The sequence below is a fragment of the Odocoileus virginianus genome, chromosome 28 (genome assembly GCF_023699985.2).
Source record: "Odocoileus virginianus isolate 20LAN1187 ecotype Illinois chromosome 28, Ovbor_1.2, whole genome shotgun sequence".
NCBI classification, from domain to species: domain Eukaryota; kingdom Metazoa; phylum Chordata; class Mammalia; order Artiodactyla; family Cervidae; genus Odocoileus; species Odocoileus virginianus.
Genome location: NC_069701.1, coordinates 44176172 through 44189600, shown reverse-complemented (window position 1 = coordinate 44189600; position 13429 = coordinate 44176172). Strand labels below are relative to the sequence as shown.

The window sequence follows — 13429 nt, the reverse complement described above, 5'->3', positions numbered from 1 at the left end:
GGCGTCCGAGCGGAGCCGCAAGGGCCCGGCGGCGGCGTTCGCGTTCCTCGTGCCCGGCTGACTGACGTCGCGCGGCGGGCGCTAGGCAGGTACAGCGCCCCCGCCGGGACGCGGACGGAGTGCTGCAGGGCACGCTGCCCGCTGCCCGCTGCCCGCGCCCGAGCCGGACCCGCGCGAATTGGGGCCCCGAGTGCAGAGCCGCGTCTCAGCAACAAGTTGCGAGCGGGGTCTGGGGCGCTGAGAGTGGCCAAGAGGGGCCAGGCAGGGGCGGCCTCTTCGCCTGGAGCCGCTGCCCGCGGGCACTCGGGGGTCTCTGTGCAGAGTCCGAGGGACCCTCGAGGTCGCCGCCTGGCCGGGTCGCCCGCACAGTAACGGTCCCGGCCCGGTAGCTGCCCGTATCCCTGGCGGCGGGCGGGCGCGGGGCGACCCAGCCAGTGGGGGACTCTGGCCAGCGCCGCGGTCAGCTTGGCCCCCCTCCTGCTTCTTCCCGGGGGAGGCGCTGGCGGCCCAGGCCCCAGTCCGCGCTCGGCCGAGGCGGGCGCCTGTGACCCGGGAGCGCCGGCTCTGAGGGTCGGGACGGCGCTCGGGGTGTCTTTTGAGCTGAGACTTGAAGAGGGAGCCGGGCAGACGCCGGCGAAGGGACCCCAGGCTGAGGCCGGAGGCCGTCCCTGCGGGACAGAAGCTGTGGGAGCTGGAGGCGGTGGGGTTTAAAGGGAGCGGGGGTGGGGTGGGTGGGGGCTGTGTCTCCGGAAGTGGCGAGAGTTGAGCCCCCTGATCCTGTGACTGGGGGCTGGGGGAGGGCCGTGCGCACTGAGAAGCAAGGAAGGCTCCCTGGAGGAGGCGGGCTTTGGGCTGAGGAGGGTGGCCTAGGCACGGTGGCGCCTGTGATCCAGGCATCTAGGCAGGGTCTCCTCAGGTTTGCTGGCCTGGGGCGTGAGAGTGTCTGGTTGGGGCAGGTGGGCCCGTGTTGGGTCCCAGGTGTCAGCTCAGAGTCCTCCTGGGGTGGGTGGTGGACTCTGGCTGTAGGCGAGGGGCAGGGAGGTGGAGGTCCTGGGGTCCTTGGGAGGCTGGCCAGCGCTTCTGCCAGTCTGGAGTTTGGCCCTGGCCGCCTGCCCCAGTGGTGTTCGCTGTCCCGCACCCTGGCACGTGCGGAGCCACGAGCAGAAGCCACTTCCCTGCCCTGCCTGCCCCCCCTTCCCAGGCTGACTGGACGCACATCCTGTCCCCGGCTGGGATGGGGCCTTGAGTCACAGCGGCCTGGGGTGGACCCAGGCTCGGGTGTAGAGGCGGCTGCGTCTGCAGAGGTGAGGGGGACAGGCGGGGTCTGGGGTGCCAGGCGGGGGGCTCTTCTGGAGCAGGGGTGGGTGCGCGTGGGCTTCCTGGGGGAGGGGCCCCTGGTCCACCGCACCCCGCTCTGGCCCAGCGGTTGTTTACTCCCAGAGACTGAGGGGACGGAGAGCCAAGTTGACATTCCTGAAATTCTGAGAACTGCGTGTGGATTTGGCGGGGGACTCCTCCCTGCAGCTCCCTGGTTTCCCAGGAGGGGCTTGCTGAGCAGCGTGGTGGCACCGGCCACCAGCACACATGTGCTCAGAGGCTCCTTGGGGCACTTGGCCTCCATGCCCACTCCGCCCTGGCTCAGGCCTGGCCAGGCTGGACCTGAGGACCCTGGGGGGCCTCACCTCAGCCTTCTCCCCTGCTGGGCCTTCTCCGTCCCCTGTGTATGCTGAGGGGGCAGGCTGGGCGTAGTCCAGCTGTCCTCAGGGTGGGCAGGGGCAGAGAGCGACCCAGAGGCCCGGCGCACTGGTTGGGGCGTGGAGGGGTGGGACAGGCCTGTGACGGGGGCCCTGGGGGTGAGCGCAGATGTGGCCCAGACCCCGGGCTGGCCTGGAGATGGGCAGGGAGAGTGAGGCCCTGGGTTTCCGAGGAGGCGGGGTCCTTTCCCCAGAGGCAGGGGCACAGGGTGGGAGGGTGGTGCTCACATGTGGTCTGGAACCCGTGCTCCCTGCTTCCTGCCAGAGGAGGGTCACTTCAGGGCAGGCGGGGGACAAGAGGAAACCCATGATCCAAACTTCAGCTGCTGAGACCCTGTGGCCTGGGTGTTGTCCTGGAAATGCCACCTGGGAGACAGAGCTGCCCGGGAGGCAGCTGACCCTGCGCCCCATCCTGGACCACAGCCTTGGCCTCCCCTTCTGTGAGGTGGGGAGACTGGAGGCCATCCAGCTGGAGGGGCGGGGGTCCCAGCTCAGCCTTGAGCATCTGAGCTCTGGCTGCTCTGGGTAGGCTGTGCTCACACGTGGGGGGCGGTGTGGTGAGTGGGGTGCGTGGATACCTTGTTGGGGTTTGATGGGGTATTCGCCCACCTGCTGCACCCGCAGTGGCCCTCTGGGCCCCAGGGACTGGGGTACCAGGCGGTGTTTGCAGGCCAGATGTGCAACCTAGTGACCGTGGACGGGCTGGGCCCTTGAGGATGGCCCACTCGGCCATGCATGGGGCTCCCTGTAGGCACTGGTGTGTAGGGGGCCTGCTGGGCTGGAGTGTCAGTGCCCAGGTGGGGAAGGGGGCTGCCAGGCCCCAGGGTGGTGGGAGGGTCCTGAGCTCGGGGTTGGCCTCATGGGCCTGGGGAAGTGCTGGAGGCCCCTGGGTGGCCTCTTCCACGGGGACCCCTTTCCTGGAGGCAGTGTCTTCCAGCCCAGGGGGAGGAGAGCCTGTGGGCCTGGATGCTTGCACGCCCCTCCCCCGGGGCCGGGGGCTGAAGCGGCAGCAGGAAGGCCGGCTCCGCAGGCCTGTTTGTGTTGGCGGGGCCTCCTGGCTCCTCGCAGCCGCCTCGGAGCCGGCAACCTGGGGGCTTGTGCTGGGCGGCCGCTAGGCTCTGCACCCTGAGCTGTGAACGCGCTCGCGGGCTCCGCTGGGGCCCGTCCACCCCAGGCCTCCGAGGCCGCCGGGCCAGCACTTTCGGTGTTCGGGAAGGTCCTTCTCTGAGTTGGGCCTCGGTCTGGCCAGGTAGGTGCCCACCCTTCCGGGTTTCCTCCTACCCCCAGTTCTGGGCCCCAGAGAGTCCCAGAGGCCCAGCCCAGGGCTGGCAGGCTGGGCTAGGGCTGTCTTGGGCTTCTTGTGTCCGCCCCATCCCAATTGCCTGGTCTGCGTGTTATTCTGGGCATCATGGCCTGTGGGGTCCTGCGCACAGAGGCGGCCCAGAGCAAGCCGGGGGCAGGAGGCTTCTTGGAGGAGGAGGCCGGGCTGGGTGAGGTGGCGGGGGCAGCCGGGTCCTGTCCAGTCCTGTTTGGCCCCACAGCTGCCCCCCCCCCCCCCCCCCGACTGCAGGCTTGAGTCTGGGCTGCCCGGGATGAGGGTGAGGCCCTGGATTCACGGAGGGGCATGGCGGTCACCTGTGGAGGGTCCCAGGGCTGCCCTGGGTGGGGGTCTAGGGGGGCCGGCGGCTGGGAGGGGTGCGGGTGGAGTTGCCCCCAGGGTCTGGCTGGGAGGCCACCTGCTGAGCCCAGGTTTGGGGGGTGTGGCTGTGAAGGCGGCCTCAGGCCTGGGAGTGGGGGGCGGGGGGCATGGGTTTCAGTGTCTGCAGCGTTGCTGTGAGCTCCTGGGAGGGGCTCATCAGAGAACACGGTGGGGGGCCCCCCTCGTGCCCCTGCCCTCCGTGCTTCTGGGCCTGAACCCCTCCTTGGACGCGTCCTCCCCGGGCGCGGGGGCACAGGGGTCGCTGAGGCGGGGGTGGGGTCCCGGGCCTGGTCCGGGTGCCTCCTTTCTCAGCGGTGGGTGCTGGCCACCCCGAGTGAGGGGACAGGTCTCAGGTTGCCAGGCTTCCACCCGCTCGGTGCTTCGTGTCTGCCGCAGGTGTGGGTTTGAGAGGACACGCAGCAGAGGGTGGCCCGGGAGGGAGTGGATGTGGGGGTGGGCAGGGGCAGGGGTCGCTTGAGTGGACAGGGGGGTGGGAGGCGCATGAGCCTCTGCTGTCTGCTGCCAGCTGCTGGAAAGACCACCAGCCCCTCCCCCCCGCCCCCGCCGGGCTGCAGGGAGCCCCTGTCCGAGGGGTCAGGCATAGGGGGGCGGAGTGTGACCCTGGCCCTCCTCCCCTGCAATCCCTGGCTGGTAATGGTGACCGAGTCCCCTGCTCCGTGTGAGTCCATTAAGGGCAGATTAATGGGCCTCGTGACTCATTGCTGGCTGGCTCCGCGGGGAGGCTGGGGGCTCAGGGCATCCGTCTCTGGGAAGCGGGAGGGCGCGGGGTGCAGGGCCCTGGGGGACGTGGACCCTCAGGCGGGGCTCCGGGCTGCAGGGCTGCCGGGGGCTGGATGGCCTTCAGTCTGCTGACCACGTGTATTCCCCGTGCATGTACCCACATGGTCACGCTTGTGCCTCTAGGCACCTCAGAGGGTCGGGAGGCAGCCCCGGGGCCAGGCCGTGAGTCTGAGCATACCACCCCCTGCCCCCAGCTGGCCCTCTGTCCCCGCAGGGACCCCGCCCCGGGTGCAGAGACCCCGTGGAGGCTGGAATGAGGCGCAGTGTGGCCTCCACTCCGCCTGTCTTCCCTCCATAGGCTGCGGCTTTGGCCTTGGTGACTGCTTGCCTGCTGGCTCCCTGGCCCTCAGGGCCATCGGGCACCGCCCACCTTCTTCCCCGGCAAGCCAGGTAGGGCAGGCGGGGCGGCTCCACCATGCCTGGCCCAAGGGCCTCGCTGGCGGAGGCTCTCCTATTCCTTGGACAGACCAGGACTAAGCCAGCCCGGTGTGACCCTGTTGGCATGTGTCGCTGGGGTCCCGCTGCTGGGGGAACTGCTGGACATTGGGGATGGGGGTCCAGGGGCTGGCGGCGACCTTGTGCTCACATCTGCGTTCCCGCTGACCCCGGCATCCTTGGTTGTCTCCTGGGTGAATCTCAGCTCAGGCTCAGCGGCTCACCAGGGTGGAGGGTGGACCGGAGCAGGGTTTTAGAAACTGGACAGGGTTTTCAGGAGTCCTGGGGCGTTGGCATGGTGTTGGCTGAGTGAGGCAGGGGAGAGGGCACGCTGGGTGCTGGGCCCCGTGCGGGAGCCAGCCATCCTTGCAGTGGGCTGAGGGGTGGCGGGAAGGCTTCAGCCCGCCTGCTCTCAGGGCCCCGAGGGGCTGTCCCTGGCTCAGGCGTGTGGGCTGGCAGAGTTGGGGCAAGGGGGAGGTGACCAGAGGCTGCTGGGGGCCCCCAGGATCTTCAGGGGTCACCACTGCCACTTGCTGCCTCTGGAGCTGCGGCCAGCAGTCTCTGCAGAGCCTGCGTGGGCAGCTTCCACAGCTCGCGTGGCCACTGGGCCCTGGTCGGCTGTGTGTCCCTTCCCGGGCCCAGCAGGGCTCAGGCTCGGCCTCTTCAGTCTGACTTTGTCGCCTACCCCCCCAACTTTTTCTCCCTTCCCCCTCCCCTCCCCCGTGCCTTCCTTCCCTCTGAGTTCTGCTGACCTTGGGCGAGTCCTTCCCTCTTTCGACTTCAGCTTCCTGGACCATCTGTCCAGGGTGGGTGGTGCTGCCCTGGGTGGCCTTGGTGACCAGGTAGACCCAGTCCAGGACGGGGGGCTTCCCTGCCTGTGGCACCATCCTCCCTGGGGCTGGGCCCCCTGATGAACCGAGGGGAGGAGGGGGGCTGCAGGCGGAGGGGAGGGGGCATCTGGGCCTCGGGCGGGGGTCTTCCCTCCACACCCAGGGCGTCCACCAGTGGGGTGGGCTGTGGGGGTGCAGTGGAGGGGCGTCTGTCCCGCCTGCCCGCAGCAGCACAGGCGCAAAGCCTCTGTGCAAGGGGCTTTGGAGTGTGAGTGTGCTGCCGCGAGGGGCCGGTGCAACGTGACGGTCAGGGCACCTTGGTCAGAGATTACGGAGACTCTCAAGGCAGTGGCAGCAGCGTGTTCCACCCGCGAGGGGTCCTGTGTGACTGCACGTTGCACATGCCCGGAAGACAGGACCAGGGCAGGGACAGAGGGGTCCCGTGGGCTCGGGACCTGGAGTCTCTGGCCTGCCTTGGGCCCAGTGATGACTCCTGCGCCCCTGTGTCTGGCGCCCTCAGTCTGAACACCTCCGCTCCTGCCTGGCAGGGTGACCACCCTCCCAGCGCCCCGGGGGCCCCAGAGCGCCCTCCCGGCTTCTTCTCCTGCCCCGGCCCCTCCCAGAGGCTTGTCTTTCCAGTCGCCCCTCTGCCTGCTCTCCTGGGACCGCCCCCGGCTTGGGTCCCCAGGCTGACCCAGGGCCTCGCTGGCCCGGGGTGGGTGGGCCTCTTGTGCACCCTGGGTGTGTTCGGGCTGCGCCCCCTGCGCTGCCTCGATCTGGGCGGAGGACCGGAGTTGCCCCCCGTCGTCCCCAGACAGCAAGTGGGTCACCCCTCATCTGCAAAGCGCGTTGCATTTCGCATGCTGTCGGAGGCCGCCGAGCCCGGCCGCCAGCGGGGTCTCGGCGCGCTGCGGCTTCCGGGCATGCCCGGGGCGTCGCGCCGGGGCTGGGAGCTGCCGGGCCCCGCGCCCCCAGCCCGCTCCGGCGCTCTGCGGGCGGGCGGGGTTCGGGCGGAGGAGCGGCGGGCGGGACGCGCCGGGGGCGGGGTCCGCGCGGGGCGGGCCGGGGGCGGGCCGGGGCTGCGATTGGCCGGCGCCGGGCGGGGCTGCCGGAGCGGCGGGGCTGGGTCCGCGCGGGCAGGGCCGGCCGGGCTGCGGCGCGCGGGCAGGTGTCCGCGGCCAGCCGCGGGTCCGAGAGGAGCGGCGCGCCGGGTGTCCCCGCGGGCCGGGGCGGGGAGCCCGGCGGCCCCGCGCGATGCGCCGCTCGAGTACGGACGAGTCCACCTACCGGCGCAGCCCGTCGCCGCCGGGCAAGGAGCCGGGCTTCGCGCACGGCGGCCCCTTCTTCGGCCTGCACGCCAGCCCCGGCCCCAAGGCGGCCCAGGCTCGCTACACGTCGCCCAAGGGCAACAAGTACGTGGTCTTCTATCTGGACCTGTCCTTCATCTTCCTCCTAGAGCTGAAGCGCTGCAGCATGGCGCGCGGTTGCCTGCAGGGCGTCAAGTACCTCATGTTTGCCTTCAACCTGCTCTTCTGGGTGAGTGATGGCGGGCCCGGGTCTCCGCTTCCGCTGGGGGCGGGAGGGGGGAGGGGACACTCGGGACGCTGGCTGGGGGTGTGCCTGGGGTCGCTGGGGCCAGGGCGGCGCGGCTCCTGGGGGTTCCGGTACTGCTGGGGTCCACCGAGTCTGCACCCTGGGCGGCCGCCCTGCGTCCCCACCGCTCTGTCTCCTGCTGAGACCGGACGTGTCCCGCCCCTGCCGCGCGGTGGCGTGGGGCCCTGCGCCTGCCGTCTGCTGGGCCGCTGGCTCCTTCCCCTCCGCCGCGCCCTCGCTCTTCGAGGGCACAGCCTCCCCAGCAGACCGGCCTTCCTGGCTCCGGGGAGCGCACTTGCAGAGGGGCTGGGGGGCGGCGGCTGGGGATGGGAGGGTGAGCCCTCTGCTGGACCGGCTCCTGGGCGGGACAGGGGCTGGGGGCCAGCGGGAGAACTGTCGGGCCCCTCTGCTGTGCCTCCAGCCAGGCGGGGCGCTTCTCTAACTTTATCTAAGGTGGCTGGGTTTGCTCAGATGAGGTGCCTGTGTCCAGGGTCAGAGCTGTTGGTGCTCTGGGGGGCCCCCTCCCTTGAAAAACGCAAACACTGGAGGACAGAGTTGCCGTCCAGACCCAGGTGGGGGGCTGGGCGCGCCTGCGGGGGTGCCACAGTTGCACGGGGGGCCTGGGGCCCACCATCCGGGCTGCGGGGCCTGTGGAGAGATGATGCCAAGGTCACGGCCGCTCCATTGTTCACTCCCCACGCTGCTCTCCTTCCGCGGTGGGAGCGTGGGGGCGTGGCTGTCCCCCCTGCGGGGGCTCTGGACCCCAGAAGGAGGCCGCCGACTGTGACTCGTTCGCCTGAGCTCCGCTTACCGCTGAAGGCTCGGAAAGCACCACCTCGCTGCACGTCCCGTCTCTCCTGGGCTCTGGCCTAAGAAGTGGGTTGCTGGGAAGGGTGGGAGGCTCCTGCCCCAGTTGCCCACCTCCCCAGGCGTCGCTTGAAGGGTCATACTCTGCAATGGGCTCCTGGGAGGGACTGGACCCGGGCTGGAGCTGAGAAGCTCCCAGAGGCCAGGAGTGAGCCGCAGAGGTGGCTGAGGCTGAGCTCTGCCCAGGTGCATGGGGTGCGACCTTCTTCTCCTTGGGGGGCCCTGGCCAGGAGCAGGGCACTGGCCAGAAGCGGGGGACACTGGCCAGGAGCGGGGGACACTGGTCAGGAGCGGGGCACTGGCCAGGAGCAGGCCACTGGCCAGAAGTGGGGGACACTGGCCAGGAGCGGGGCACTGGCCAGGAGCAGGCCACTGGCCAGAAGTGGGGGACACTGGCCAGGAGCGGGGGACACTGGTCAGGAGCGGGGCACTGGCCAGGAGCAGGCCACTGGCCAGGAGTGGGGGACACTGGCCAGGAGCGGGGGACACTGGCCAGGAGCGGGGGACACTGGCCAGGAGCGGCAGGCACTGGTGTGGTGAGCGGTGAGCCGCTGACAGAGTCCGTCTGCCCGGGGCAGTGTGACGGGAGAGGGCTGCAGGTGGCTGTATGACTGGTGAGCAGGAAGGGTGGCGGGCGGATGGGGGGTGGGCAGTGGCAGGGGGAGGTCCCGGGGGGAGCAGGACCTGCTTCTCCCCCCCTTCCAGCCCCCTTGGAGACGGGGGTGTCTGCTTGTCTGGAGAAGGAGAGGGGGCCCTCGAGGGGCCTGTGCCTGGGGGGCAGCCCCCTGAATGGCCCGGCGGAGCTGTCTCTGCCCTGTGAACCCCAAAGGTGCCTCCACACCAGCTGCAGGGTGGACACGCTCCACTGATGCCTGCCGTGGATGCCGTCCTCTGCTCCGGGGACCCTCTCCGGAGCTAGAAAATCCAATCGCTTTATTATCCAATTACACTTTGCGGCCAAGCGCCCTGGGCCTGGGGACTGGCTTGGCCCCTCCACACCACGCCTTGCTGTCCGGCGGCCTCGGAGGTCTGGGGTCGGAGGGGAGACCCCCGGGAAACACGCTGAGGCCAGGGGTGATGAGTGTGGCCAGGGGCTGGCTAGACCCCCACCCTGTCGGCCCCTTGTGCTGCTGACACGGCTGCAGGGGGTGGGCCGGAGCTCCCCTTTCTCGGGACCAGCACCGTTGCTCTCTGGGGGTGCTGAGCCCCCACTGGAGGTATTTTTGCCCCTGCTGTTTCCCACTTGGGAGAAATCCCACTCCGGAGAAGCTGAGGGGAGGTGGAATGCCACTTGCACGTCAGTGTGCAGTGACCCCTCCCGCCCCATGGCTCCCTCCTGCCCACAGCCCGGCAGGGCACACTTGTCTTTGAGTCACCCCGGAGCCCCCTTCTCCACTGCAGACCCCGCCGGGCCCACCCCGCACACCGGGCACTCTCCTGGGCCTAAGCCAGCCTCTCCAGCAGTGCCCTCTGCCCCTGTCCCTCCCTGGGGTCCCTGGCTGAGGGTGGGCAGGGGGCTGGCCCTGGAGGTCAGTGTGCTCGGCTGGATGGACTTTCCCTGGGGGCTCCTGGATGGGGTCCGGAAGGGCCGGGCTGGGGCCTCCAGCCTCAGGTCCTTGTGTGGATCTGCTGGGTCCTGTGTGGCCTGTGGGTCAAGAACGCGGCTCAGGCGTTGATAGTATCCCTGGGGCTTGCGAAGGGGCGCCCTGAGACGGAGGCTGGAAGGCCCTGGCGGGCTGCATGGGGCACCGGGGAAGGGTGAGGCCCAGGTGCCGGCCGACCCCCAGACTCTCTGCCCACCCAGGGCCGCCAGGCCCTCCCGGGGAGGCACAGCCGCTCTGGGGACACCACTGCCTTCCAGGGGCACCGCTGCCTTCCAGGTGTGCAGGCGGTGGGCAGCCTAGGGCTAGGGTCCCCTAGTCAGGGCTGTCCCCTGGGGAGGAGGGCTGTGTGCGGGGCTCAGGCGGTGGTGGTGGGGCTGAGCAGCTCCTGGGCACTCTCCCTGCCCCTCCCCATCTCCGGGTGTGTGCTCAGGGCTCCCCGGGACAGTTTCTGCAGCCCTAGGGGTGATCTTGGCGGTGGCGGTGGTCCTGAGTGGAGGCAGGACTGATTCTGAAAGGCAAAGGTGCTACTGTGACTGGCTGGGCTTCAGCCTGCAGCCTAGCTGCTCCCGGGTGTGGTCAGCTTCGCTGTGGTCCCCCAGCCCCGTCCAGGCAGGAGCGCTCCCTGCCCCGCCTCCCCCGCAACGTGGGCTGGGCCCACCTGTGGGGCTCCGGTGGGAGCCATGCCTGCTCCCGTCGTCTGCTGCCTGGGCTTCCCCACTCTGTGGATCCTGCGTCCCCCACCAGCCCGGGGGTGCTTGGTCTTCCCCTCTGACCAGCGGCAAACTGAGGCCTGGCCCAGGTGTCCTGGGGCGCTGGAAGAGGGGCCCAAGGGCCCAAGACCTGGGACCACCTCCCCCAGCGCCCCTGCCACCAGGGAAACAGGCAGGCTGAGGGGCCCTGCTGGAGGTCATGGGGCAGGGTGGGGGTCTGTGGACCTCAGACCCCGTGACTGCTCTCGGCTCGGGCCTTCTTGGGGGGCTGGGGGCAGCTGTGTGTCCTGGTTCCGCTTTCTTCCTGCAGCGGGGAGGGGGCGGGGCGGTGGGGGTCCTGCTGCTGGCGACCACAAGCCAGGGTGGGTGGGCAGCGAGTGTGGGAAGTCGGGCTCCTTGGCCGTCCCAGTCAGGTCAGGGGTCAGGATGCCACAGGATGGCTGTCCGGCACGAGGCCCGTCCCTGGGACCAGCAGCTGGAAGACAGGCCTCTGGGGCCCAGGGTTGGTCCCCTGTGGGGGCAGTGGTGGGTCTCCCTATCCCAGCCCCACCGGCACGCAAGCCCCGCGATCAGGGACTGGGTGGCTTCTCACGTGGGTTGGGGGTGGCAGCAGTTAGTCAGGGGGCCCTGGGAGCTCTGTTTGGGGCAGAGAGGTGTGGTTTCAGCCCCTAAGGGGGCCGGGGAGCAGTGGAGAGGCCCCAGGGCCTGTGTGGGTGGAAGGGGTGCAGCCCTAGGTCCCTGCTGACGTCCGGCCCGTCTGCTCCCCAGCTGCCCCAGAAGGGCAGCCCCCTCCTCTCGGACACCAGCCTCAGGAGGGTTGGTGGGCTGGAGCCGGCCCCTGTCTCAGAGCCTGGAGGGACATGGGGCTTTCTGGAGCCTAAGGAAAACAGTTACAGTCAGTTGCACAGATTCTTTGTTTTGGCTGCGTGGCACGTGGGCTCCTAGCTCCCGGACTGGACCAGGGAGTGTGCCCACTCCACCGCAAGTGCAGAGTCCTCCCCGCTGCACCGCCAGGGCAGCCCCTCCATTGCACAGACTTTCTGCTCCCCACCAGGGTGACGAGCCCTGGCATTCGGGCCCCCAGCCCCCGCCCTGGGCACCTGCAGACCTGCTTTCTAGCCCGGGGACAAGTTTTTCCATCCGTGAACTTCACAGGGATGGGCTCTTCCCTTCCCCTGGGGCTGTTCTTGGCTGGGAGGGGGGTGTCACACCCGCCCCCGTGCCCGGCCCCACCCCCCAGATGGTGCCAGCTGCCTGGTGAGGGGCTTCTGACACAGGCTTGGCCCCTGTGGGCACCAGGCCCTCCACCACGTTCCAAGGATTGGGCCAGCTGCCCGGCCATCTGCCACGCCGAGCCACGTGACTGGAGGGCTGGCGCCCCCTGTGGGCCTCACCAAGGGGCCCCACCTGCCTAGCCCTAGGCCAGTCCCCAAAAATATGGACAAGAAGACAGATGGCAGGAGGTGGGGAGCGCATGCCAGGCTGGGCACAGGGGGCAGCGTGTGCGCTCTGAGTGTGAGAGGGAGACAAGGAGGCCCTGGGGACTGCGGGGCTGGCATGGGGGACCCCGGGGGGGCTGCCGTGGGGGGTCTGCTCCTGGGCCCCAGCGGGGCTGGGGAGGGGCAGGGAGGACATCAGTGGCGTGGGGTGGAGCCCCCTGCCCACTGCTGCCCGCGGCCCTGTCCTGGGAGGGACCCAGGCCCTTCTGCGTTTGCTTCTCCACCTGGGTCTCAGAGGGCCCGTTTCCCCCGTACTCGGAGGCTGTAATTTTCCTGCCAAAATGTTTTAAAAGCTGCCTACGCAGAAGCAGCTTCACAATTACAGGTAATTTTCTTACCCATGTGCCCGCATCGCGTTCGCGCTGTTGTTGGTGACTGGTCTGTGCCTGAGTGTGGAGGGCCGGGTGACACGTCTGGGTGTCGTCGTGGGCTGGGTCCACGTCACGGCATGTGAGGCCGCCCTGGATGACGCCCCTCCGGGTGGGCCCAGGCCCTGCAGGACGCTCCCCCCAGATGCCCTCCCATGACCTTCCCTGGGTCCCCGTGGGGCCAGGGGCTCGGAGGCGCTCGTCCTGCGGAATGGAGCCGTCCACACTGACCTCGAGGGCGGGGCCGGCTGGCTGCCTGTTGGGTTTTAGAGGACGGTGCTCCCCTCTGCTCAGAGGCAGCCCCGCATGCCCACCAGCGGCGGCCTAGGGCTGAGCCCCTGGAGCGGGAAAGGGTGCTGCGCAGTCAGCGGGGACGAGCAGGCGTGGGACCAGGGTGCCCGCTTCAGCTTCCTCCAGGGGGGCAGCCCCCATCCCTGACCTGAGTCCCCCCTCTGCTGAGACGCTGGGCAGAGGCCAGGGGAGCCTGTCCATGTGTGTGGTTCACACGGGCGCCCCAGGAGAGCCCGGGGACCTGGGGTGGCCCTGGGCGCCCATTTCCTGCCCGTTGGCTGGTGGGAGGGCTGTGACCCGCGCCTGTCCTGGCCTCTTCAGGGTCCCCGGATGGTGCCCCCGGGCAGGGGCGGGTGCCCTGCTCCCTCAGGGCCGCCTTGCCTGCGGTCAGCACCGTGGACAGCTCTGTCCCTGTGCCTGGCGGGGACCAGCCACGTGGGGGTCATCCTGCTCCCACAGGTGGGGCACACAGGCGTGTAGACGTCTCCTTATGGGGATACACTCACATGTGCACACGTCTCATTATGGGAATACACACACACTCGCATACGTCTCCTTATGGGTACCCACACTTAGGTCTCATTATGGGGACACACACACGTCTCCTTACAGCCAGCAGACCCTGCCCAGCCTGGACACACACAGACACACACTTCCTTATGGTCAACAGACCCCGCCAGCCTTGGGTTCGAGCTCCCGTTTCATCTTGGGGTGTCCCCGAGGGTTCAGAGTCCCAGCCGGGCTGCGGCCCCCCCTCGTGGCCATGCTGGCCCGCCCCCGACCCCCAGGGCCAGGCATCTCCCTGGATTCATCACCGCCTGGCCTCTCCTGCCTCTTCCTCCTGTTTGAATCGATTTTTTAAGGAGCAATTATGAAGTTCAGTAAAAGCTGCAGTGGTCAGGGGAGCGGGCCAGTGTGGGTTTGGGGGCGGCCCCTCCGGGGGGACGGCTGGGGCCGATGATGCGTGGGGAGACCCGG

At 69.4% G+C, this 13429-nt stretch overlaps 1 protein-coding gene across 10 annotated transcripts in view; it reads left to right on the top strand.

The window, feature by feature from the left end:
• The first annotated feature begins 1 nt into the window (after position 1).
• Positions 2-13429, top strand: part of TSPAN4 (tetraspanin 4) — a 16899-nt gene continuing 3471 nt past the window's right edge. Inside the window, exons 1-3 of one of the 10 annotated variants that reach the window (XM_070457917.1) lie at positions 751-1304; positions 4553-4644; positions 6976-7055. In XM_070457917.1, coding sequence (XP_070314018.1) covers positions 6993-7055 — 63 coding nt within the window. In that variant the 5' untranslated portion in view covers positions 751-1304; positions 4553-4644; positions 6976-6992. Of the gene's footprint in view, positions 90-750; positions 1305-1960; positions 2200-2870; positions 3004-4552; positions 4645-6634; positions 7056-13429 lie in introns of those variants that run through there. The other 9 variants (XM_020912182.2, XM_020912179.2, XM_020912180.2 and 6 more) reach the window with 9 other exon arrangements.